Source organism: Prinia subflava, chromosome 29, assembly GCF_021018805.1.
Source record: "Prinia subflava isolate CZ2003 ecotype Zambia chromosome 29, Cam_Psub_1.2, whole genome shotgun sequence".
NCBI lineage: Eukaryota > Metazoa > Chordata > Aves > Passeriformes > Cisticolidae > Prinia > Prinia subflava.
This window is the reverse complement of record NC_086275.1, coordinates 1380954-1404724: the sequence shown is the minus strand read 5'-3', so window position 1 is coordinate 1404724 and position 23771 is coordinate 1380954. Positions and strand designations below refer to the sequence as shown.

Genomic DNA, 23771 nt, shown 5'->3' with positions numbered 1-23771 from the left:
CACGGCAGCCCCGCGCCGTCTGCCTGCAGCAATTCCGGCTGCAGGAGGAGCCGGGGGTGCCGCTGTGCCTTCCACAGACCGTGAGTGCGGCCGGGAGAGCGGGCGGGATTGGGGAATTCCCGGCGGGACTGGAGAATTCCCGGTGGGATTGGAGGATTCCCGGTGGGATTGGAGGATTCCCGGCAGGATTGGAGAATTCCCGGTGGGATTGGAGGATTCCCGGTGGGATTGGGCATTCCCGCATTCCCTCCGCCCGCAGGTGCCCGCTGAAGGGCTGGGTGTGCCCTGCGTGTGCCCCGTGTGCAGCAAAGCCGCGGCGGGGCCGGGGCAGCCCCGAGCCGGCATCGGGATCCTCCTGGAGCCGCACACCCAGCAGGATCCAGAGGGATCCACTGGGATCCACTGGGATGTTCCCAGCCTAGGAATTACTCTGCTTTTAACGTGTGGCAGAGAAGATGACGTCAGCAGTGACATCACACATCCACGGCCCATTTCCGGGTTTGCATTTTTCGCTGTTTTTGACGTGTGACAAAGAGTATGACATCAGCAGTGACATCCCACACCCGTGGCCCATTTTCGGGTTTGCGTTTCCCGCTGTTTTTGACGTCTGACGTTAAAGATGACGTCGCGGTGACGTCAGGACCCCCCGGCGGTCAGATGGGGCTGTGCCGTGTCGTAACGCAGGGCGCACACGTCACGCAGCCGCGTGAGCTCCCATTCATCATCTCCATGAACCGGAAGGATCGCGGCACCGCTCCCCGCGCCCCGCCCTACCCCCGCGCCACCGCTCTGCCGCTCACGGCGACACCGCTGTCCCCACCGAGCCGTGCCCGTGCCGTGTGTCACCGCCCCGCCGAACCGCTCCGCCCGTTCCTCCCGGCCCCGTTCTCCTTCTTTCCGCCCCGCACCGCCGCTCCGCCGCGCACCGGGGCCCGTAATTAGCCATGCTAATTTATGCACACAAAGCCACGCCCCCGCCGCTGCCGGCTTTACGGCAACCGGGAGGATTTGCGACAGCGCGTGGTGCGGGTGACGGGACCGGGGGAGCGCGGGGGTCCCTGAGGGGGACCCGAGGGTCTTTGAGGTGTCCCGGTGGCGCTCCGGGGTCCCTGAGAGGGTCCCGGGTGTCCCTGAGGGGGTCCCGGGGGAGCGCGGGGGTCCCTGAGAGGTCCCGGGGGTCCCTGAGGGGGTCCCGGGTGTGCTCCGGGGTCCCTGCGGGGGTCCCTGCGGTGTCCCGGGGCTGCCCGGCGCTCCCCGCTGCCCGCAGGGCGCTGCTGCCCCCGGCCATGTGTCGGTAGCGCGGTTCTGGCGGAGCTCCCTTTCCATGGAGGGCAGCGGCCCCAGCCCGGAGCCCTGGGCCGGGCGGGCGCTGCCGGAGCCCGCGGCGCTGGCGGCGCTGCTGGACGCGGCCGATCCGCGCTGCCCGCCCGGGCCCGCGGCGCTGGCGGAGCTGGCGGCGGCTCTGGGCGCCTCGGCGGCCCCGCCGCGCCGGGAGCGGGACGGAGCCGAGCCCCGCGGGCAGGACGCGGCGGGGGCAGCCGCGGCGGAGCGGGCGGAGCGCGCTGGGTCCCTGTTCCTGCTGCTGCTGCAGAAGCTGGAGGCTGCCCGGGGCTGCCCCGTGCCCCGCACCGTGCTGGGACACGCGTTCATCTTCGCCGTCACGCACAAGGACGAGCGGCCCTGGAGCACGGCGAGGAGCCGGGCAGTGGCCCGGGAGCTGCTGGAGCGCCTGGTCCGGGCTGCGGGCTGCGCGTCCGTGGAGGAGTTCCTGCAGGGAAAGGACGAGGATGAGCAAGGAGGATTCGGAGCGGTGATGGGGCTGCTGAAGCAGGAGTTAACCAAGTGAGTGGGGAGTGAGGAGTGTTGGGAGGGTCCCTGTTGGAAATATTGGGACGCTCAGGAGATGATAAATGCAAAGCCTGGAGCTTTACAGATGCCCAGCAGTGAAGGGTGTTGGGGGATGACTGTCAGTGTTTGCTGCCAGCTGAGAGCCTGGAGCGCAGGGGGAATGAGCATTCCGCCTTCCCTGAGCCGTGTTTGTCCCTGCAGGGACACCTGGAAGTGCAATCCCGCCTCCAAAGTCGTGTTCAGCTGGGCGCTGCTGCGTGTCCGCCGGCCCTGGCTGTGCCCGCACCTGGAGCGGGTCCTGCCGCCCGCGCTGCTCCTCTCCGACGACTTCCAGGAGGAGAACAAAGTGCTGGGCGTGCGCTGCCTGCACCACATCGTCCTCAACGTGGTGAGGGGCAGGGCAGGGCAGTGTGTGAAGGGAGGGTCAATCACAGAACTGAGCTGGGAGGGACCTGCGGGGATCCGGGTCGCTCCCCTGGCCCTGCACAGACCCCCGGTCTCATCCATGAGAGCGTTCCTGGAGCTCCGGCACCCTCGGGGGGAAGAACCTTTCCCTAAAACCCAACCTGACCCTGCCCTGACCCTGCTCCAGCCGTTCCCTCCTGTGGGTCAGGTTCCTAACTTCTTCCTGGTGCAGGGCAGGGTTTAACCTGCATTTACAGCAGCTCCTCACCCGTCCCAGGCCGTGCTTTCCTCGGGTTTTTGTGCTGCCCGGGGTAACTGTGGGTCTGTGTCCCAGCTTTGGGAAGGACATGCTTTCCTCGGGTTTTTGTGCTGCCCAGGGTAACTGTGGGTCCATATCCCAGGCTTTGGGAAGGCCGTGCTTTCCTCGGGTTTTTGTGCTGCCCGGGGTAACTGTGGGTCCATGTCCCAGGCTTTAGGAAGGCCGTGCTTTCCTCAGGTTTTTGTGCTGCCCAGGGTAACTGTGGGTCTGTGTCCCAGGCTTTGGGAAGGCCGTGCTTTCCTCGGGTTTTTGTGCTGCCCAGGGTAACTGTGTCCTGCTGTCTGTTGTCGCAGCCAGGGGCGGATCTGTGCCAGTTCAACAGGGCCCAGGTGGTGTTCCACGCCCTCTACAACCACCTCTACTCCCGGGAGGCTCCTCTCATCCAGGTGGGACAGCTGCACTCGGTTCTGGGGCCCTGGGGCAGTGGCAGCCCCTCGGTTTGAGGCGGGAGGCTGAGCCTGGGCCCTGTCACAGCCCAGCCAGGCTGTCACCAGCCTGTGGGACAAAGTAACTGGGTAGATTCCAGAAAACATCCCAGAGGGAAGAGCTCTTACCTCCTGCCCCATTCCAGGTGGGCAGGGAGGAGCTTTGAAGCACTCAGCCCAGCCGTGGGTGGCCACAGGGTGGGATTTGCTGTTTTTTGGAGAGAACACGGGCTCAGATTCCCCCTCTGTCCCCCATCCAGGCAGTGCTGCTGTGCCTGCTGGACCTGCTGCCCGTCATGGAGCGATGCCAGCGGCACCAGGGCCACGGCAGAGCCACGGGCCCCTGGGACCAGGTGCTGCAGCTGGTGCTGACCCACATGGAGGCCGAGCATCGGCTGGCACTGCGCAGGGTGTACGCAGGGACCCTGCCAGCCTTCGTCACCAGGTGGGACTGAGGGGACACCGGGGGGTGTCACCTTCCTGAGGGGGTGAGAGCTGTGCCCACCTTCCTGAGGGGGTGAGAGCTGTGCCTGGGGCTGTGCCCACCTTCCTGAGGGGTGAGAGCTGTACCTGGAGCTGTGCCCACCTTCCTGAGGGGTGAGAGCTGTGCCTGGGGCTGTGCCCACCTTCCTGAGGGGTGAGAGCTGTGCCTGGGGCTGTGCCCACCTTCCTAAGGGGGTGAGAGCACAGGGACAGGCCCTGGGTGTCCAAGGGTGAGCTCTCCCTCCTCAAGCTGTTTTTGGGATCCAGGGGTACCTGTCCTCCCTCCTCAGGACGTGTTTGTGCCTCCAGGCTCGGCATCCTCATCGTGAGGCACCTGAAGAGGCTGGAGCGAGTCATCCTGGGCTACCTGGAGGTCTCTGATGGCCCCGAGGAGGAGGCCAGGCTGGGAATCCTGGAGACTCTGCAGCGCACCATAGAGCACGCCTGGCCCAGGTACCTCTCTGGGGGGATTACACCCACAAAAACTCTCTTGGAAGCCTGTCCTGACATGGATGTTTCATTCCTATTCTAAATGTTTCCACTTTAAGACCCAAAGTTACTTTTTGTTAAGGAAAAAGGCCCTGAAATCCCAAGGGAAAATCTGTCCTGGGAAGTCCTCAGTGTTAAAATCTGTCCTCACTCACTATTACTGAAAAAGCTGGCTCCAGAATGAAGCTGGGCCTTATTTTGATCCGACTTAAGCATGAATTAAATCCAAGTGGAGTGAATCCTGTGCTGTGGCCTGGGCCGTGCACATTCCCTCCACCCTCCCGAGCTTCCCGCGTGCCCGGGGCTGTCCTGGCACCGATCCCGCCCCACGCCAGCCCAGGCCGTGCTGTCCCCGTGCCAGGGAAGGGTTTGGAACGAGGTTTTTCCCTTTCAGGATGCCCTGCAGGCTGCCCGTGCTGCTGCAGGCGCTGCTGAGGCTGATCTGGGACGTGCACACGGAGCGGGGCCCGACCCCCGAGCCCGTCAGAGCCGCGCTGCTGCAGGGAGCCACGCAGAGCCTGATCCTGCTGGACCGCTGCTGCCACGGGCAGGTAAAGGTGAGCCAGGGCAGGTAAAGGTGAGACAGGGCAGGTAAAGGTGAGCCAGGGCTCCCTGCTGCTGCCACGGCCACGTCAAGGTGAGGCAGGGCAGGTAAAGGTGAGGCAGGGCAGGTAAAGGTGAGACAGGGATGGGTGAAGGTGAGCCAGGGCTCCCTGCTGCTGCCACGGCCGCGTCAAGGTGAGACAGGGCAGGTAAAGGTGAGCCAGGGCAGGTAAAGGTGAGACAGGGATGGGTCCAGGTGAGCCAGGGCAGGTAAAGGTGAGACAGGGATGGGTCCAGGTGAGCCAGGGCAGGTAAAGGTGAGACAGGGATGGGTCCAGGTGAGCCAGGGCAGGTAAAGGTGAGACAGGGATGGGTGAAGGGGAGCCAGGGCTCCCTGCCAGGGCCAGGTCAAGGTGAGGCAAGACCGGGTGAAGGTGAGATAGCGATGGGCGAAGGAGAGCCGAGGCCAGGCAAAGGTGAGCCAGGGCTCCCTGCTGCCTACCAGCACCCTCCTCCCTCTCAGTCCAGCAGGAATTTGAATTTCCCCCCTCCCCAGCACCAGCAATAAGTGACTCCATAGCTGTGGAGGGGGCTCAGCCCGGGCTCTGCTCTGCAGAGGGCAGGGGACACCAGGGCTGCGTGCAGGGCACTGGGGACGTGCTGTTCTCGCTGCAGGTGCTGCTGCAGGGGCTGCAGGGCAGCTGCCAGGAGAGCCGGGTGCAGGAGTGCCTCAGGAAGGTGCAGGAGAGCACCTGACGTGCCTGATGCTGCTCATCCCTTTTGTACAATAAAATCCTTGTATTTATTGAAGAGTTCTGTCGTTCTTGTCCCACCTGTGAGCCCTACACGCCCCCCAGACACGTCCAAGGGCCCCCAGGGCCACGTGAGGTTTCTCAGCCTTCCAGCAGAGCCCCCAGGCCCCTCCTGGAGCAGGGTGTGGGCTGAGCTCTTTGTGCTTGCAGGGGAGGTGGGGATGTTCCTTCCGCTGTACAAACTCCCTGCATTGCCTGGGCTCGGGCAGAACCCCCCTGCTCCTGCAGGAAATGTGCAGTGCAAAACTCCTGTGCAGGGGTGGCAGGTGGGGACAGATCCTGGAGCCTGGGGACACCTGAGTGCTGGCAGTCAGTACAGAACGGGAGCAGGGAGGGCTCAGGCTGCTTTTGTCTTGGTGCTGGGCTCTGTTTCCTCCTCGTACTCTATCTCAATGTGGGGACGTTTCCTCCTGGCTGGGCCCTTCAGGGGCGTTTTCCCTTTGGATTTGGAGTGGGAGGCTTTCTTCTCCACTTCCTCCTCCTGCTCCTCTTCACTGCTTGTCTCCAACTTATCCATGTCCTGAGGAAGGATTGGGTGAGCAGAGGTGTCAGGGCAGGGTGTGTAACTGAACCTCCTCTCCCCCACACCCCCTCCAGCACGGTCCCATTCCACAACCCCTGGCTCCAGAGCAGCCGGGCTGGGCTCCCACTGCACAATTCCCTCCCACAGCTCTGATTTTACTCCTCTTTCCCATCCCCACAGGCACCCAAGGGTGCCCGGGCAGCTCAGGCTCAGTTTGTGCCTGTGCTTCACCCACCTCGAAGTCGCTGAGCTCGCTGTCCTCTGCTTCCACAAACTCCCTTTTATCCTGCAAGGAACAGGCAGGGCTGAGCACAGCAGTGTCACAAAGAGCCACCAAGGCCACCACAGGCTGCTTCTGAGCTGGCCTGAGTTGTTCTCAGCCAGCAGGAAGCACAGCCCAGCTCAGGGCTGGAAGCTTTACCTCATCATCATCATCTTCCTCCTCCCCCTCTGCCTCAGACTCGCTCTCGCTCTCCGCATCCTGCTGCTGCAGGGCCTTGTCAAAGGCGTGGATGGGGAAGTTGTAAATGTCTCCATACTGAAAGGAAAAATGGGATTTTCTGTAAATCATAGAAAAAAGAAGGACTTTGGGCTGGGGGGCACTGACAGCCCGCACGGGCAGCACCAGCCTGAGGCGTGGATCAGCCCCTTCCTGCAGGGATGAGGGGAGCCCCGGAGTTTTGGGGCTCCCCGGAGTTCTGGGCACCCCCAGAGCCCCCGTGAGCCCCGTGTGGCCCTCACCGTGTCCTGCTTCAGCCTCTCCAGCAGCTCCTTCTCGATGGCGTTGTCCAGCTGGGCAGCGATCAGGGCTTTCTCCTGAACACAGAGCAGAGGGGTGAGGACAGGGCAGCGGGGACAGGGGCACGAGGGGACAGGGGCACGAGGGGACAGGGGCAGTGACAGGAAGGGACAGGGGCAGTCACTGGGGACAGGAGCAGTCACTGGGACAGGAGCAGTCACTGGGACAGGGGCAGTCACTGGGGACAGGAGCAGTGGCAGGAGGGGACAGGAGCAGTCACTGGGACAGGAGCAGTGACGGGAGGTGACAGGAGCAGTCATTAGGGACAGGAGCAATCACTGGGGACAGCAACAGTGGCAGGAGGTGACAGGAGCAGTAGCAGGAGGTGACACAGACCAGTCCCTGGGGACAGGAGCAGTCACTGGGGACAGGAGGTGACACAGAGCAGTCATTGGGACAGGAGGTGACACAGAGCAGTCCCTGGGGACAGGAGCAGTCCCTGGGACAGGAGCAGGCCTCACCTCTCGCCTGTTCTCGCGCCTCTCGATCTTCCTGCGCAGCGGGACCAGCTTCCTCCTGCAGGGAACAGGCACTGGTGTGTCCCACCTCTGGCAGCAGCAGCCAGCAGCTGGAGCACCCCAGATGTGTGCAATGCCCTGGGGGCACCCCTGGGTGCCTCAGGATGAGGAAGATCTAAAGCTGTGGGCGTCCAAAGGGTGGGGAAGGGTCTGGAGGGGCCACAGGAGGAGCAGCTCCCCCGAGGGACAGCTCTGCTCTCTGGGACAGGGACAGGGACAGGGGATGGCTGAGCTGTGCCAGGGCAGGCTCAGGCTGGAATTCAGGGCAAGGTTCTTCCCCACAGGGTGCTGGGCACAGCCCCGAGGCTGCCGGAGCTCCCAGATGGACACTGCTCCCTGTGGGGCTGCTGGGGGGTCTGTGCAGGGCCAGGATTTGGGATCAGTGACCCCTGAGGGTCCCTCCCAGCTCAGGACATTCCCCCAGTGCATTCACACAGGGGAATCCTGCAGCTTATCCACACCAGAGCCATCTAAAGCACATTCACAACCAGAGCCATCTAAAGCACATTCACACGGGATTCCTGCAGCTCATCCACCTAAAGCCCCTCAGGAAAACGGGACCAGCTCCGTGTGCCAGCAGTGCCAGTGGCTCAGCAGAGGGGCAGAAGGTCCCTGTGGTCCCTGCCGTGCCCTGCCCGTGTCCCTTCCTGTCCCTTACTGTCTCTTACTGTCCCTTCCTGTCCCTTACTGTCTCTTGAGGGTCAGCTTGCGGATGCGGATCAGGTACTGTGTGATCTTGGTGAACCTCTGCTTGCACTTGTGGCGCAGGAAGCGGGGCCAGTAGATGAGGTTCTCGTCGATCTCCTCCAGAGCCTTCTCGTAGTTCTTGCTCAGCAGCACCTGCGGGGACCGGGGAAGGGGTGGGTGACAGGGCAGGACAGAAAAGGGACATTTGGGAGCGGCTGCATCGCTCCCAGAGTCACGGAACCATTAAGGAAAAGCCCTCCAAGGTCCTTTGTCCCCAGCCCTGAGCACTGAGTGCCACCTCCTGTCCTTCCCTGAGCAGCCTCTCCATGGAGAAATTCCTGCTGCTGTCCGACCTGAGCCTCCCCTGGCCCAGTTCCCTCTCCCAGGACACCTTCCCTGCCCTCTGTGGGGACACCAGAGCTGCTGGCACCGCTGTGTCCCCACTGGCACTGCCCTGTCCCCGCTGTCACTGCCCTGTCCCTGTTGTCACCCCTGTGTCCCCGCTGTCACTGCCCTGTCCCCGCTGGCACTGCCATGTCCCCGCTGTCCCCGCCCTGTCCCCGCTGTCCCCACCCTGTCCCCGAGCTCACCCGCTCCCAGAGGCGCCGCGGGAACGCCGCCCTCTCGATGGTTTTCATGTAGAGGTAGCAGCGACCTGGCAAAGGGAACAAACAACCCCTGAGCCCTGCCCAGAGCCGGGCTGTCCCCGCAGTGCCACCCACGCAGTGCCACCCACGCAGTGCCACCCACGCAGTGCCACCCACGGGCTGGCCGGACCCCAGACCCACCCAGGGTGGGCAGGCCCTCCCAGACCAAACCCAGCCCTTGATCCCCACCCAGAGCACCGAGGGCACAGCCGGGCACTGCCGAGGGCACAGCCGGGCACCGCCGAGGGGCAGAGCCGGGCACTGCCGAGGGGCACAGCCGGGCACTGCCGAGGGCACAGCCGGGCAATGCCGAGGGCACAGCCGGGCACTGCCGAGGGGCACAGCCGGGCACTGCCGAGGGGCACAGCCGGGCACTGCCGAGGGCACAGCCGGGCACTGCCGAGGGGCACAGCCGGGCACTGCCGAGGGGCACAGCCGGGCACTGCTGAGGGGCACAGCCGGGCACTGCCGAGGGGCACAGCCGGGCACTGCCGAGGGGCACAGCCGGGCACTGCTGAGGGGCACAGCCGGGCACTGCCGAGGGGCACAGCCGGGCACTGCCGAGGGGCACATGCAGGCACTGCCGAGGGCACAGCCGGGCACTGCCGAGGGGCACACGCGGGCACTGCCGAGGGCACAGCCGGGCACTGCCGTGTCACCCGCGGGGACGGGGACCCCCAGCCCCTTCCCCAGCCCCTCTCCCCGAGGGCAGCCCCTGCTCCCACCTCTCTCCTCGCGGACCGTGGCGTACTGGCTGTTGGCCAGCGGGCAGGAGGAGCGGTTGCACAGCCCGGTGAGGTTGAACTCGTTCCGGCAGAAGTTCTGAGTCTTGGTGCTGCACAAACGGGCGGGGGAATCAGTGAGGGCAGGGCGGGAGGAGCTCGCTGCTCCCGCAGCTCAGCCCATCCCCTGTGGCTCTCACACGCGGCCGGGGGGCGCAGAGGTGGCGCTGGGGGGTTTGGGGGTACCCGAGCGTGTCCCCCCCGCTCCTTCCCCTTTGGGACCCTCCCAAACTCCCCCAAACTCCCCCAAACTCACGTCATCTTGTAGGAGCAGAACTGCCTGTTCCCCAGCATGCTCCACACCACCTGCGGGGACACATAGCGCCTGAGCCTCCGTGACACCGCTCACGGGCCCCTGTCCCCCCTGTCCCCTCTGTCCCCTCCGGCGCGGCTGTGGCGGGGCAGACCCCGCAAACAGCGGGGAGGGAGATCCCTCCATCGGGGAGGAGATCGGGGCATCTGCCGTGCCCCGAGAGGCGCAGGCACAGCAGAACCGCTGCTGCCAAGGCCCCATTGTCACCCCCCGGTCCTTGTGCCCCCCCCAGCCACAGGGACAGGGACAGGGACAGCGACCCCCGGCCACGTGGGGCGGGCGCGCGGCCGGGCGCTCGACACGGCGCCGAAAGAACGCTCGGACTCACATCGTCCGAATGCATGGTGGCGGTGATGACAGAGGTGGCAGCGGTGACACAGAGGACAGTGGCGGTGACAGCGGTGGCGGTGACAGCGGGGACTGACGGTGCTGAGGGACTCGGCCGCGCGGTCTAGGGCGCCGCCATTACAGGAAAGGGCGGGGCTCGCGAAGTCTCGCGAGAGCGGCGGCCCCGGGGGCGGGGAAAAGGGCGGGGAATGGAGCGGAGAAATGGCGGGAAAAGGGCGGGGAAAGGGCGGGAAAGGGCGGGGAAAGGGCGGGGAAAGGGCGGGAAAAGGGCGGGAAAAGGGCGGGAAAGGGCGGGAAAGGGCGGGAAAGGGCGGGAAAGGGCGGGAAGGAGAGAAGGAGAGAAGGAGAGAAGGAGAGAAGGAGAGAAGGAGAGAAGGAGAGAAGGAGAGAAGGAGAGAAGGAGAGAAGGAGAGAAGGAGAGAAGGAGAGAAGGAGAGAAGGAGAGAAGGGGAGAAGGGAAGGGCAGGGGAGGGCAGGGGAGAGCAGGGGAGTGTCCCCGGTCCCTGCAGCTCTCTCTGGAGCCTCTCGGGAGTGTCCTGGAGCTCTCCCTGCGTCAGCAGGGGTGGGCTGAGGGCTGCCAGGGAGGTTTGTCCTCACCGCCAGCTCCCAGCAGGGCTGATCCCTCCTCGAGCACCGGGATTCCTGCCTGGATCAGGGCACTGGACTGGGATTTCGGAGCTCTGGGATTTCAGAGCTCTGGGATTCTGGAACACCCAGATTTCAGAGCACCAGGATTTCAGAGCTCTGGTATTCCTGCTGGATTGGGGCAGTGGCCTGGGAATTTGGAGCTCTGGGATTTCAGGGCACAGGGATTTCAGAGCTCTGGGATTCTGGAGCACCAGGATTTCTGCCTGGGTCAGGGCACCTGGCTCAGGATTCTGGAGCTCTGGGATTCCTGCCCGGATCGAGGCACCTGGCCCAGGAGCTCTGGGGGATGTTGGGACCAACAGGTTGTGCTCCCTCCTCAGCTCAGGGCTGCCTCCTGCTCTCCGTGGCTTTTCCCGGTGCTGTTCTCCTCCTCCAGGGGCCAGGGGACATTCCCAGCCAGGCTGGTTCCCCCCAGGCAGAGCTGGGTGGGAAATCCCCCCATGCCTGGCGAGGTTTTGCCGTGGGGGCTCTCCCTTTCCTCCCATCATTTCTGTTCTCCTTAACTTCTGACTCTGGACTCCGTGATTTCCCTTTTAAACCCCAACCCGACGCCATCCTTCATCCAGGACATGGAGATTTACTGCAGGGAGAGGGAATAAATCCTGAATTTATTCACCTTTCCTCCTCTGGCACATAAATCTGCCGCTGGGGCCGTTTATCTGCCTCCTGCAGGCCCCAACCCCACCACCAATAACGGCGGATGAGAATATCCCGCCCGGGAATTCCCTGGGGAGCGTTCGAGCGGGAGCTGGAGCCTCTAAATGGATTTCAGGAGCGGAGAATCGAAGGGTCGGGGCTGGAATTTGCTCTCCCGGTGTCGGAGCCGAGGCGGGGCCTGAGCGGTGCAGCAGCACCATCTGCTGCGGGCGCCCGGGGCTGCGGGGCCGGGAGAGATCCCAGCTCTCCTTCAGCCTGCGGAGACCTTCCCCTTTGTTCTTTCCTCCCCGTTTTTCTTAATTTAATCCTTTCTCTGGAGTTATCTGTTCTGTTTGCTCCCTCCTTGGGAGGTTTCCTTTCCCTCTGCCTCGTTGCTCCCCAGGCAGCTCAGGATCACCCAGATCTCTCTGCAGACGCTTTCCCCAAAATATTTCCAGTTCTGAGCCAGCAGGAGGGAGGGGATCGATTTTAATCCCCAACCCGTTCTGGCTCGCTGCTCTGTCTTTCTCGCTTTCTTTCCCTTGGATTTTTATCCTTCTTTTTCTCTGTTTTCCCATCTCTCATTACTTTTATCTTTTTCTCTTTTTTCTTTCCTTTTCCTTATTTTCTTCTTCCTCTTTTCTCTTGCCCTTTCTCCTCACCCCTTTCCTCTTTTGACTTTTCAATTTTTGAGTTCTTATCCACTAACCCCCTTCCTCTTCCCCTTCCTCTTCCCCTTCCTCTTCCCCTTCCTCTTCCCCTTCCTCTTCCCCTTCCTCTTCCCCTTCCTCTTCCCCTTCCTCTTCCCCTTCCTCTTCCCCTTCCTCTTCCCCTTCCTCTTCCCCTTCCTCTTTTTCTTCCCCTTCCTCTTTCTCATCCTCTTCCCCTTCCCCTTCCCCTTCCCAATTTCCTTTTCCCTTTCAGGACCTGGGACAGCTCCGGCTCCGCCCCCGCCGCCGGTGGGCGTGTCCCGTGCGTCCCTGGGCGTGTCCCATGCGTCCCTGGGCGTGTCCCGTGCGTCCCTGGGCGTGTCCCGTGCGTCCCTGGGCGTGGTCCGTGCGTCCCTGGGCGTGTCCCGTGCGTCCCTGGGCGTGTCCCCGTCCCCGCTATAACCGCGCATGCGCGGCCGCCCCCTCACAGCCGGTCCAACATGGCGGCGGTGCGGGCGCTGCGCGGGGCCGTGAACGGCGCCGGGCCCGGCGGGCCCCGCGAGCAGGCGGCGGCGCTGACCCGCGATTTCCTGTCCCAGCCGCGCCTCAGTGAGTGCGGGCCCCGCGGGGGACCCGGGGGGCTGCGGGGAGGGGGAGCGGCCCCGCTCGGCCGCCGCAGCCCCGCGCTGGCCCAGCCGCTCAGAGCAGCCTGGGCTCGGGCTGTAATTAACCACCGTAATTAACGCCGGGAGAGGGGGGATTGGGCAGCGCGCTGGTGACACGGCCTGTCCCATGCCGTCCTGAAGAGCCGGGGTTTGTACCGGGAGCTGGAGGTGGTGGGGCTGGGCTGGAATCTGTGCTTGAACGCTGAATTGAGAAATCGGGTGAAAAAAGGGAAACGCGGGGCGTTGGTAAAATCCCTTTGTGGATTTCTCCTTTGGGAGAAATCAGGGTGTGTGGAGGTGTTTTTTTCTGGCAGCAGTTACATAAAATGGCTTTAGCTGTGCCCTCGATAGCCGCAGGAGCTGCAGGGGTCACGGATCCTTGGGCAATACCCGTCAGGTTTGGGAGCCAAATCCATCCCTGCAGTTCCTGCTCTGAGCACAGGCTCCTGTCGGGGTCGCAGCCAAGGTGACCCCGGGATTTTCCATGTGCATTCCGCTTTTCCCTGAGCTGCCATCGGGCTGGGGCTGCAGAACGTTCCGGGATGGGTTTGGTGTGTCCTGGAGCTGGTGTGGGAGGAGGATTGAGGAAGGAGAGCTCATGAGGCAGTCACGGGGTGAGAGGCCTCACTCAGGGTCAGCTTTTCCATGGCCTGTGGGCTGCAAACCCCGGGGGGAGGCTCTGGGTGGGTGCAGCCCCTCGGGGGCGGCTCTGGGCTGATCCAGACCCCTCAGGGGGGGCTCTGGGCTGATCCAGACCCCTCAGGGGGGGCTCTGGGCTGATCCAGACCCCTCAGGGGGGGCTCTGGGCTGATCCAGACCCCTCAGGGGGGGCTCTGGGCTGATCCAGACCCCTCAGGGGGGGCTCTGGGCTGATCCAGACCCCTCAGGGGGGGCTCTGGGCTGATCCAGACCCCTCAGGGGGGGCTCTGGGCTGATCCAGACCCCTCAGGGGGGCTCTGGGCTGATTCCCGAGCTGATTCCTCTCCTGGATAATCCTGGCTGCCTCTCCCTGCCCAAGGGGCAGTGAAGGGGCAGGGCTCTGTCTCAGGATTTTAGAAGGATTTCAGGAGCAAACCTGAGGGGTTGAGTTTAACCCCAGCCCCCTGAGCCCGGAGCAGTTTGTTTATTGCCTTTAAGAGCTCACATTGTAACAGTTTCAGCCTTTTTATTGCAGGGTAAACACGGGGCTGTTGACAGTGCACACAGCACCGGGGCAGCTGCCAGGCCTGGGGTGGAAGGGAGGCCCTGGTGATTCCCTGGTGATCCCTGCTGGGATTTCTGATCCTCCCTGGGCTCTGCCAGGCCCTGGTGATTCCCTGGTGATCCCTGCTGGGCTCTGTGCTCCTGCCTGGGCTCTGGGTGCCCCCACACTCTGATTTCCCCCCTGGCACAGCCGTGGCTGCTCCTCGTGACCCTGAGGCAGCTCTGACTCAGGATCTCCTCCCTCTGCGGGTCAGGCGATGCCTTTTCCCTGAGCTGACGGCAAAATCCTCACTTGGAGTCACAGAACCATGGAAGGGTTTGGGCTGGAGGGGACTGGGAGCCCGTCCAGTGCCACCCCTGCCTTGGGGACACCTCCTGCTGTCCCGGGGTGTTCCAGCCTGAGCAGGGAACTCCTGTCACGGAGGAGAAAACCCCAGGATCCCGTCAGTGTCACCTCCAGGCAGCAGGAGAAGTGCTGGACACCAAATCCTGTCCCTAATAAACAGAAATGAGCCCCAAATCTGAGCCTGGTGATGGGAATGGGGTGGAAATCAGGCTGTGGGATATTCCTGAGGCAGTGCCTGACTCCTGCCTGGTGCTTTTTGCAGCTTACAAAACCGTGTCGGGTGTGAACGGGCCCCTGGTCATCCTGGACCAGGTCAAGGTAAATTCTCTGCTGTGCATGAAGCTCTGGGGAGGGAGAAGGTGGGAAAGGTGAAATCCTGACTGCTGGGAAACCCCCCAGAGCCATTCTGGAACAATCCTGACTGCTGGAAATCCCTCAGAGCCATTCTAGAACAATCCTGACTGCTGGGAAACCCCCCAGAGCCATTCTGGAACAATCCTGACTGCTGGGAAATCCCTCAGAGCCATTCTGGAACAATCCTGACTGCTGGGAAACCCCCCAGAGCCATTCCAGTACAATCCTGACTGCTGGGAAACCCCCCAGAGCCATTCTGGAACAATCCTGACTGCTGGGAAACCCCCCAGAGCCATTCTAGAACAATCCTGACTGCTGGGATAAAGGGGATTCCTCTGGGAAGGAAAGGAAACAGAGTCTGGTTTTACCAACCCCTGGAACATTGATTAAATCCCAGTGAAAGGAGCCTGTTTGCTTTGTTCCCAACCCCTCTGTTTCCACACCAGTGCTCTGGAAGAGGAAGCTGTGCACACCCCTGGCTTCTTTTCAGGCTGCTCTTAAAGGGCAAAGCTGCTGCAGGTTTTTCTTCTTCTCAGAGGCTGCACTGGGGCTTTCTGCCACTGTTGGGAACTAGAACTGATTCTGGCAGCTCCAACCATGCAAATATTGATTATATTCCTATAAAAATATTGATTATTCCCATAAAAACAGCTTTAACCTGGGGGGTTTCACACCCTGGGGAGGAGTTTGGTTCTGATATTCAATTATCCATAAAACCCGAGTGTTTTCTGTGGTTGGGGGTGTTGATTTTTGTTTTCTGGCCGGGGTTTGATGCCTGTGCCCCCCCAGTTCCCCAGGTACGCTGAGATCGTGCACCTGACCCTGCCCGACGGCACCCGGCGCAGCGGGCAGGTCCTGGAGGTCAGCGGCTCCAAGGCTGTGGTTCAGGTAGGAGCACAGGCTCTTTCCTCATCGTTTGTTCATCAGGATGAGCCCTGAACCGAACCAGACCTGTCTGGAGATGCGTTCTCTTTGAAAGAAAACAACAAATCGCCTGCTTGTTCCAAGTGCAGGTGGCGTCAGTAATTTGAGGAGATTTCTGATAGTGCAATGTGACATTTTCATTCCCCCCTCCCTGGGTCCCTTTCCGCCCTCCCTGGGTCCATTCTCATCCCCACTGGATTTATTTCCACCCTCCCTGGGTTCCTTTGCTGTTGGATTAAAGGAATTCCCTTTATTAAATCCCCTTTATTAAAAAGGAATCCCCAAATTAAAGGAATTTGCAGTATTGGATTCCAGATCAGCCCTGTGCTGGTGTTTCTCCTAAAAAGCTGTTTCCTGTTCATGTTATTTTATGTGAAGAGCTTGGCAGGGGAAAACACTTGAGATCAAAGGAGTTGCACCAGGTTTGGTGGCTGCTGCTGATACAATTCATGAATTTCTTTAAAAGCAGAGTTCTGTGGTGTTTTCTACGCTCTTGGAGCCCTTCACAGAGCAGCTGCTGTTGGTGCCCTGGGGCTGCAGCAGCGTTCAGGAGCTGCTCTGAAGCTCAGAGCTCTGTGCTGTGCCTGGTTTTGATTTTCCTGCTGCCTTTGCAGGTGTTTGAGGGCACCTCAGGGATCGATGCCAAGAAAACCTCGTGTGAGTTCACGGGGGACATCCTGCGCACGCCGGTCTCGGAGGACATGCTGGGTGAGGGCTCACCTGGGGATGGCAGGGACAGATTTATCCACAGTGAGCTGTTTGCACAATAATTCTCATTTTTGTTGCTGTTCCCTGCAGGCAGAGTGTTCAATGGATCAGGGAAACCCATCGACAGAGGCCCCATTGTGTTGGCTGAGGATTTCCTGGACATTATGGGTTTGTTCTTAATCCTTTTCTGAAGGGGAGGAAAGTCAAACCTGGTGTGTTTCACCTTTCTGGATTTACATATTGGGTTTAGAACACAGGCTTTAACCTGGGAGGAGCTTAATCTCATTTTTGAGTACGTATATATCATCATATTCTAATTAAATTACCCAGTGCAGGGAGATGAGGGAGCAGAACACTTCCTGCAATGTTTGGAGGCTGCTCTTTATTATTTGTAGATTTAATTCTACAACACCTCGAGGTGAAATGCTGATAACCTGGCAGGGTTTTAAATCATTCTTACCACTGACATGAACATTGAACACCAGAGTCTGGGGGTGTGAAGGGCTCAGGGGTGACCAGGTGTCATTGTTTGGTGTCACAGTGGGGTTTGTCCAGGGAGTAACGTTGTGTTCTCTCCTAAAATCCCCCAGGCCAGCCCATCAACCCCCAGTGTCGGATCTACCCAGAGGAGATGATCCAGACTGGCATTTCAGCCATAGATGGCATGAACAGCATTGCCAGGGGCCAGAAAATCCCCATTTTCTCAGCTGCTGGGCTGCCCCACAACGAGGTGAGGCCCCAGAGCTGCTCTGAACCTGGGGGGAGTCAAAACCCAATTTAATTCTGGGCTGTGGAACAGCACCAAAGGCCAATCCTGGAACGTTTCTTGCCTAGATTGCAGCTCAGATCTGTCGCCAGGCTGGCTTGGTGAAGAAGTCCAAGGATGTGATGGATTACAGCGAGGAGAACTTTGCCATTGTCTTTGCTGCCATGGGGGTGAGCCCACAGGGCTGGGGGGATCAGGGACAGTGTGAGAGGGGCTGGTCTGAGCAGCTTTTGTGAGCGTGGAATTAAAGAAAGGATGGAAACCCCAAGGGCTGGAAGGGCTGGGATCTGCCTCTGGGGCTGCCTGCCCCATCCTGGAAGTGTCCAAGGGTGGGTGAGGCTCGGAGCACCCTGGGGTGGTGGGAGGGGTCCCTGCCCATGGCACTGGGGGGGTTTTGGGGGCTCCTTCCCACCCAAACCATTCCGTGAGTCCAACACAGCGTGGCTGATCAGGGTGGAGTGTCTCAGACTGGAACTCCACAAGCTGCTCCCTCTGGGAGTGCAGAGGAGCCTGATGGAGGGAGATCTTTGCTGTGGGTTGTTAATGAGCTCATCAGCCCTTAATTGGATGTGAAATGTGCCAATCTAAACCCAGAACTGTGCTTCAGGTGAACATGGAAACCGCTCGCTTCTTCAAGTCCGACTTCGAGGAGAACGGCTCCATGGACAACGTGTGCCTGTTCCTGAACCTGGCCAACGACCCCACGTGAGGGGACACCCCTGGCAGGGGACAGGCTGGGGGGGACACCCCTGGCAGGGGACAGGCTGAGGGGACAGGCTGGGGGAGCAGGGCAGCTGTGGGGACGGGCTGGGGGGGACAGGCTGGGGGAGCAGGGCAGCTGTGGGGACGGGCTGGGGGGGACAGGCTGGGGGAGCAGGGCAGCCGGAGGGGACAGGCTGGGGGAGCAGGGGAGCCAGGGGGACGGGGCTCGCTGGCCCTGCGGGTGCTGTGTGGGAGGGCGTGGTGGCTGCAGCGGTGCAGGTGGGGCTGCAGGTGGGGCAGGGGTGCAGGGTGGAGCTGCAGGTGGGGCAGTGGTGAAGCAGCTCCAGCTGAAATGGTGCTGATGGTGCTCCAGCTGCAACGCCAGTGCAGTTCCAGCTGCCAGTGCCAGCGCTGCAGCCACAGTGCCGGTGCTGCAGCTGCAGTGCCAGTGCTGCAGCCACAATGCAGGCGCTGCAGGGGTGCCCGGCTGTGCCCTGCAGCCGTGCTGAGGCAGGGCTGTGTTGCAGCATCGAGCGCATCATCACGCCGCGCCTGGCGCTGACCACAGCCGAGTTCCTGGCGTACCAGTGCGAGAAGCACGTGCTGGTCATCCTGACAGACATGAGCTCCTACGCTGAGGCTCTCAGAGAGGTGCGTGCTCATTAGGGTGCTAATTAACACGTTAATTGGCAGAAGGGGGTGGTGTGAAGTGAGGAGCGAAGCTGCTGCCCAAGCTGTTGGAATTAATGTTCATTGGGATGGTTGGGAACAGCCAGTGAGGGTTCAGCTGGTCCTTGCCTGGCTGGGTTTGTTTCCCAGATGCCAGTTCCACCCCTGGCAGTGCCCAAGGCCAGGTGGGACAGGGCTGGGAGCAGCCTGGGACAGGGGGAGGTGTCCCTGCCATGGCACAGGTGGCACTGGATGATATTTAAATTTCCAAACCACCCCATAATTCCACGGATCAGCAGTTTGAGACCCTGATTCTGCATTTGCCCTGTCCTGTCACCCATGGCTGTGCTGCCAAACACCTCAGGGGGCTCTGTGTGGCTGCACCGGGCAGGAAGAGGTGCCTGAAGCACCCCAAACCTGGGCATTCAGCGCCTCCCTGGGCAGGATGTGACCCCTGGCCGTGTTTGGTGGCTGTGCAGGTGTCAGCAGCCCGCGAGGAGGTGCCCGGGCGCCGAGGCTTCCCCGGGTACATGTACACCGACCTGGCCACCATCTACGAGCGCGCGGGGCGCGTGGAGGGCAGGAACGGCTCCATCACGCAGATCCCCATCCTCACCATGCCCAACGACGGTGAGTCACTGCCAGGGCCCTCCCAGGGCTGCCCTGGGGGCACACAGACACACACCAGCCCCGTGGCCTTGAGGTTGCCTTAGTGCTCCAGGTTTTGGCTGCTTTCTCCTCAAAATGCTTTGCCCTTTTGAGGCCCGACCCAAGAGCGCTTGGGATTTGTGAGGGAATAATTGCTGGAGTCACCTGGCAACAGAAAGCTGCAGCTCAGTGCTAAGATGGATATAAAAGGGCTGAAAACATTCAAACCATTTATTTTTTTTTTCCCCCACAGATATTACTCATCCCATCCCTGACTTGACTGGGTACATCACCGAGGGGCAGATCTACGTGGACAGGCAGCTGCACAACAGGCAGGTGCGTGCCTCGCTGCTCACAAGGTGCTCAGGGTTATTCCCGTTTTTTAATGACTCCTGTTAATTGCTGGCTGGTGTTTTCCCCCCAGATTTACCCCCCCATCAACGTCCTGCCCTCGCTGTCCCGGCTGATGAAGTCGGCCATTGGCGAGGGGATGACCAGGAAGGACCACGCCGACGTGTCCAACCAGCTGGTGGGTGGAGAGTCCCTCTGGGGTGGGGGCTGCCTTCCTTGGGCTGCCCAGCTGGGATCCAGAACATTCCTGAGGCTGCTTTAGTGCCTTCAGTTAGAGGCTGTGGGTTTGAACAGGTTAGAGAGGAGGGAACAGCTGAACTGTGGGGGGTTCACCTGGAGGAGCTCCAGGGAGAGCTCAGAGCCCCTGCCAGGGCCTGAAGGGGCTCCAGGAGAGCTGGAGAGGGACTGGGGACAAGAGATGGAGGGACAGGACACAGGGAATGGCTTCCCACTGGGAAAGGGGAGATTGGGGTGGGATTTTGGGCAGGAATTCCTGGCTGGGCTGGAATTCCAGAGGAGCTGTGGCTGCCCCTGGATCCCTGGCAGTGCCCAGGGCCAGGCTGGGATATCCTGGCCCGGTGGGAGGCGTCAGGGCGTGGCAGGGCTGGGATGAGCTGATTTGGGTCCTGGCAGCCCCTCCTGACCCCTTTCCCCTCGCAGTACGCCTGCTACGCCATCGGCAAGGACGTGCAGGCCATGAAGGCCGTGGTGGGCGAGGAGGCGCTGACCTCGGACGATCTGCTGTACCTGGAGTTCCTGCAGAAGTTTGAGAAGAACTTCATCGCTCAGGGTGAGGCTCCCAGCGGGTGCCAGCGGGGCAGGGCCGTGCCAGGGCTGCCCGTGGCACTCCCTGTCCTTCTGTCTGTCCCTCTGTCTGTCCCCTCAGGGCCCTACGAGAACCGCACCGTGTACGAGACCCTGGACATCGGCTGGCAGCTGCTCAGGATCTTCCCCAAGGAGATGCTCAAGAGGATCCCCCAGACCACGCTGGCCGAGTTCTACCCCCGGGATGCCAAGCACTAGCCCGGCCGCCCGCGCCCTGCTTCGCCAGACGCTGGTTTGGTTTCCTTTTCCCTGTGTTAGTGTTTCCCTGTCGCCCTCCCAGCTCCAGCCAGCAGCAGGTGACATCCGCTGAGAGCAGTTTGGAAAATGTCCCTTCTCCCCCAGCCTGCGTCTCCAGGAGGGTGTTGAGGCCAGCTCGAAAAATGTGCAATAGCCACCGTGAGGTTTGGGCTTTGAAATGAGGCTTTTGTGGGGTTTTCGTGGCCAGAAATTGCAAATCTTCACTTCCAAACCGTGGGTTAGAAAACACGGGAGAGGAAATGTGACTCGCAGGATTCCTTGGTGAAAAATGCGAGTTTTTAACCAGGGCTGCACATTCTGGAAGGTTTGTGTGAACTGAGGACAGGGGGGTGGCACTGGGGACTTCCCCACCAGCAAAGGTGGGAAAGTCCTTGTCCTTTCAGAGGACAAAGGCCAGTGAGGTGCTACCTGAGAGCAGCAGGATAAAGCTCAATTACTGAATTACAGCTTTTAAATTGAAGTTTGCAGAGTAAATTCCCTCCTTCACCCTTTTTTTTTTGGTTGAATTCTGGAGATGCCAAACAGGACCAGCAGCTCAGCAGTGTCACCACAGCTGTTGGTGCTTGTGCTGCTGCTCCAGGGGATCCAGAGAGGTGAAACCCACCCCAAAACCTGCCTCAGCTTTTAAACCACGGCCTGCCCTGCACCAGGCACAGGAGCTGATAAAAAAGGCAGCTTTTATTGTGAGAAAGGATATTCCAAACCTGCTCCAGGTGTGCCGGGCCGTGCCGTGGCTGGGGCTGTTGTGGTTTTGCACTCCAGGCACGGATTTGCCTCAGCCCTGGGCTCAGCATTCCCGCTCTGCAGCCTGGCTGGGCAATTCCGTGTTGTTCCCTCTGCAGCGGGTTCAGCCGAGGCTGCTGCCCGCCGCCGCTGCTGCTGGCACAATTCCACAATTCCACGCTTCTTCCAGGCTTCCCTGTAGTCTGAGCTCTGCTCTGGCTCACCAGAGCATGTTGCACCTCCCTGCACGCCTTCAGGCCCGTCTGGGAAGGTGCTAACATGACTGGAATGTGCTAATTCCAGCTTTCCCTGACGTCCCCGTGTGTGCAGTTCTCTGGTTTGTTCCGTGTTCTCTGTGGCTGCGACAGCTCCTTGATTCCAGTGCATTCCACCCAAAGCTGTGCCCAGTCTCTTTTTTTCCTGAGGTCAGGATGGGAGGGCGGAAGCGTTGGCATGAAAATACTTTAATGTAGAGAATCTCTAAATAAATTAAATATGGAAGGTGTTGAACAAACTGCATTCTAAGGGTGAAAAATCACTTGGGCTCTTGGGCTGGGGTGTCCCTGTCCCCAGGGATCCTGGGAATGGGATTGAGGGTCCCTGGAGCTGTGGCTGAGGAGGAGGAGGGTCTGACCTTCAGCCTCACCTGGCAGTCACGGGGAAAGGCTTTGCAGGAATGTGCAGGGAATGTGACCCCTCTGTCCTCACATCCTCCCTCCCCACGGGCAGTGGGTGCTGGGGGAGGCTTGGAAACCTTAAAGTGAAGGAAATGATCTTTATTCCCTGGTTTGGTTGGGATTTGGGGCATGATCAGCAGAGGGGAGGGGGGTCAGGGTGACCCCGACCCCCTCCCCTCCCCTGGGCAGGGCCCCCCGGGGTTAGGACAGAGCCTGGCCCAGGTGGGGACAGCCTGAGCCTGGCACAGGGCCCTGGAAAAGGGGAATGGGCAAACAAACCTGGGAATGGCCAAACTCAGGAATGACCAAACCAAACCCGGGAATGACCAAACCAAACCTGGGAATGACCAAACCAAACCCAGGAATGACCAAACCCGGGAATGACCAAAGCCAGGAATGGGCAAACAAACCTGGGAATGGCAAACCCGGGAATGACCAAACCAAACCCGGGAATGGCAAACCCGGGAATGACCAAACCAAACCCGGGAATGGCAAACCCGGGAATGACCAAACCAAACTCAGGAATGACCAAACCCGGGAATGACCAAACCAAACTCAGGAATGACCAAACCCGGGAATGACCAAAGCCAGGAACGGCAGCCCAGCCTTGGTTCCCCTTCCCTGCAGGCCCTGGGGCTCAGCCCAGGGTTCCCCCGAGGAGCTGCTCGGTGCTGCGGGATGCACAGAGGCCCTGGGGCTGTCCCTGTGTCCCCTGGCAGTGTCCCCTGGCAGTGTCCCCTGGCAGTGCCACGGCAGCTCCTGGCACGGCTCGGCCCGGCCCGGGGGCAGCAGGTACCGGCTCACAGCCCGTGCTGCTCTCCCAGCTGCCGCCGCCGGACGGTTCCAGGCCGGCTGCTTTTTTAATTCAGATTTTTTTATCCCATAATGAGTAACGAGCACCGCCCGGGGGCTCCGCGCCTCGCCGAGGGCTGGCAGCCGGTGCCTGCCACGGGCACACGCCAGCTGTCCCCTGGCTGGGGCGGGGAGGGGACAGCGCCGGGCGGGTCCTTGCCTGCCCCGGGGCTCGGGGCCGGTGGCAGATGCGAGGCAGGGCCGGCTCCAGGCTGGTGGGCAGAGCTGCGGGCGCTCATTTGCACATCAAAAGCGGCTTTGAGCACCAGACCCGGCCCTGCGAGCGCGGGGTGGCTCCGATCGGTTCTGCGTCCCGGGCAGCGCCGCGGACGGGCTGGGGCTGGGTTGGGTTTGGGATTTGGGTTCGGTTTCGATTTGGGTTTGGGGTTCGGTTTGGGTTTGGGGCTGGCTCTGCCCTCCACACAGCCACACACCCGCGCGGTGCCGCCGCGGCGTTTTAAGGAGATGCAAATCGGCTTTTCCCCGTCTCGGGGCTCATTTGCATGCGGTCATTAATCCAACGATCCCGCGGCAGCTGCAGCGGGGCTGGGGCAGCGCAGGGAGCCCCGGGCCGGGGGATGCTCCAGCCGGGCTCCTGCTCCTTTTGCCCCCCAAACCTGAGCCCGCGGTGTCCCCGGTGGTCCCGGAGCCACCCCGGTGGTGCCGAGGGAGCCCTGGCCTCACCCGGGGCTGATTTCCCCCGGGATTACCCGGCCTCGCTGCTGCTCTCCCGGTTCCCATCCCGTGCCAGGTCCGTGCCAGGGAGAGCACAAGGCTGGCACGGCTCTGCCTCAGCAGCAGCTTCAGGAGGGAGCAGAGCTGGGATCAGCCCTGGGTTTGGGAGAAGCGGGGGGCTCAGGCTGGATTATCCCGCCCTCCCCGATCCACCCCATCCCTGCTTTTCCATGCTCGGGCTATCCCCGCTGCGGAGCAGAGATAACTCGGGAAAAAGCAGGGCCAGGTGCAAGCTGTCCCCAGAGGGGACCCTGGCGGGCTGTGATAAATTCGGGGGGCTGGAAAATCCCCGGAACGCCGCCGAGCACCCGAGAGAGGCTGGGGAAGTTTTAAAAAATTTATTTATAAATAAAAACATAAAATTAACCAGTAGTTTACATCAGTCACCAGAAAGAACATACAAAAAAAACGACAAAAAAAGAGAAAACCTGCAGAAAAATAATTCTCTGTCGGGGCTGGGGCTCCCAGGCGGAGCACGCAGCCGGAATGC

At 61.2% G+C, this 23771-nt stretch overlaps 3 protein-coding genes and 1 non-coding gene across 7 annotated transcripts; 2 read left to right on the top strand and 2 right to left on the bottom strand.

Annotated features, from left to right (window-relative positions):
• Positions 1-651: 651 nt before the first annotated feature.
• On the bottom strand, positions 652-744 carry LOC134562672 (small nucleolar RNA U13). Its single transcript, XR_010083237.1, has one exon. It is a non-coding gene; the product is annotated as a small nucleolar RNA U13 (small nucleolar RNA).
• Positions 745-992: 248 nt separating this feature from the next.
• Positions 993-5317, top strand: LOC134562646 (TELO2-interacting protein 2-like). Of its 4 annotated transcripts, none has more exons than XM_063420139.1 (7): positions 993-1842; positions 2050-2236; positions 2866-2958; positions 3258-3442; positions 3790-3933; positions 4364-4520; positions 5188-5317. In XM_063420139.1, exons 1-7 carry the CDS (start codon positions 1325-1327, stop codon positions 5266-5268), a joined length of 1365 nt encoding a protein of 454 aa, XP_063276209.1. In that variant the 5' UTR covers positions 993-1324; the 3' UTR covers positions 5269-5317. The 4 variants fall into 4 exon arrangements, 3 of the variants coding, with proteins under 3 accessions (XP_063276209.1, XP_063276208.1, XP_063276210.1); XM_063420138.1 differs by having other exon boundaries at positions 4364-4526; XR_010083228.1 differs by lacking the exon at positions 5188-5317 and adding an exon at positions 4851-5173 and having other exon boundaries at positions 994-1842; positions 4364-4606.
• Positions 5291-10072, bottom strand: LOC134562649 (protein MAK16 homolog). The gene is made up of 10 exons (XM_063420143.1): positions 9922-10072; positions 9537-9586; positions 9224-9333; positions 8442-8506; positions 7853-8004; positions 7108-7162; positions 6589-6663; positions 6269-6385; positions 6083-6133; positions 5291-5844 (listed from the first exon to the last, which is right to left on the bottom strand). Exons 1-10 carry the CDS (start codon positions 9934-9936, stop codon positions 5662-5664), a joined length of 873 nt encoding a protein of 290 aa, XP_063276213.1. The 5' UTR covers positions 9937-10072; the 3' UTR covers positions 5291-5661.
• Positions 10073-12326: 2254 nt separating this feature from the next.
• On the top strand, positions 12327-21531 carry ATP6V1B2 (ATPase H+ transporting V1 subunit B2). The gene is made up of 14 exons (XM_063420034.1): positions 12327-12484; positions 14352-14407; positions 15233-15331; positions 15982-16075; positions 16166-16243; positions 16666-16805; positions 16910-17011; positions 17449-17546; positions 18071-18194; positions 18692-18842; positions 19114-19196; positions 19285-19389; positions 19872-20001; positions 20098-21531. The coding sequence occupies exons 1-14, from the start codon at positions 12376-12378 to the stop codon at positions 20232-20234; spliced, it is 1506 nt and encodes a 501-aa protein (XP_063276104.1). The 5' UTR covers positions 12327-12375; the 3' UTR covers positions 20235-21531.
• The last annotated feature ends 2240 nt before the right edge of the window (positions 21532-23771 follow it).

Coding starts and splice junctions, on each gene's coding strand:
- LOC134562646 (XM_063420138.1), top strand. CDS start 1,325: ATGGAGGGCAGCGGCCCCAGCCCGGAGCCCTGGGCCGGGCGGGCGCTG. Junction 2,237..2,865: donor ACCACATCGTCCTCAACGTG/GTGAGGGGCAGG, acceptor CTGTTGTCGCAG/CCAGGGGCGGATCTGTGCCA. Junction 4,527..5,187: donor GCTGCCACGGGCAGGTAAAG/GTGAGCCAGGGC, acceptor TTCTCGCTGCAG/GTGCTGCTGCAGGGGCTGCA.
- LOC134562649 (XM_063420143.1), bottom strand. Junction 8,507..9,223: donor CACGGTCCGCGAGGAGAGAG/GTGGGAGCAGGG, acceptor TCCCTTTGCCAG/GTCGCTGCTACCTCTACATG. Junction 5,845..6,082: donor GCGAGCTCAGCGACTTCGAG/GTGGGTGAAGCA, acceptor ATCCTTCCTCAG/GACATGGATAAGTTGGAGAC.
- ATP6V1B2 (XM_063420034.1), top strand. CDS start 12,376: ATGGCGGCGGTGCGGGCGCTGCGCGGGGCCGTGAACGGCGCCGGGCCC. Junction 16,244..16,665: donor GGATTTCCTGGACATTATGG/GTTTGTTCTTAA, acceptor AAAATCCCCCAG/GCCAGCCCATCAACCCCCAG. Junction 18,195..18,691: donor ACGCTGAGGCTCTCAGAGAG/GTGCGTGCTCAT, acceptor GTGGCTGTGCAG/GTGTCAGCAGCCCGCGAGGA.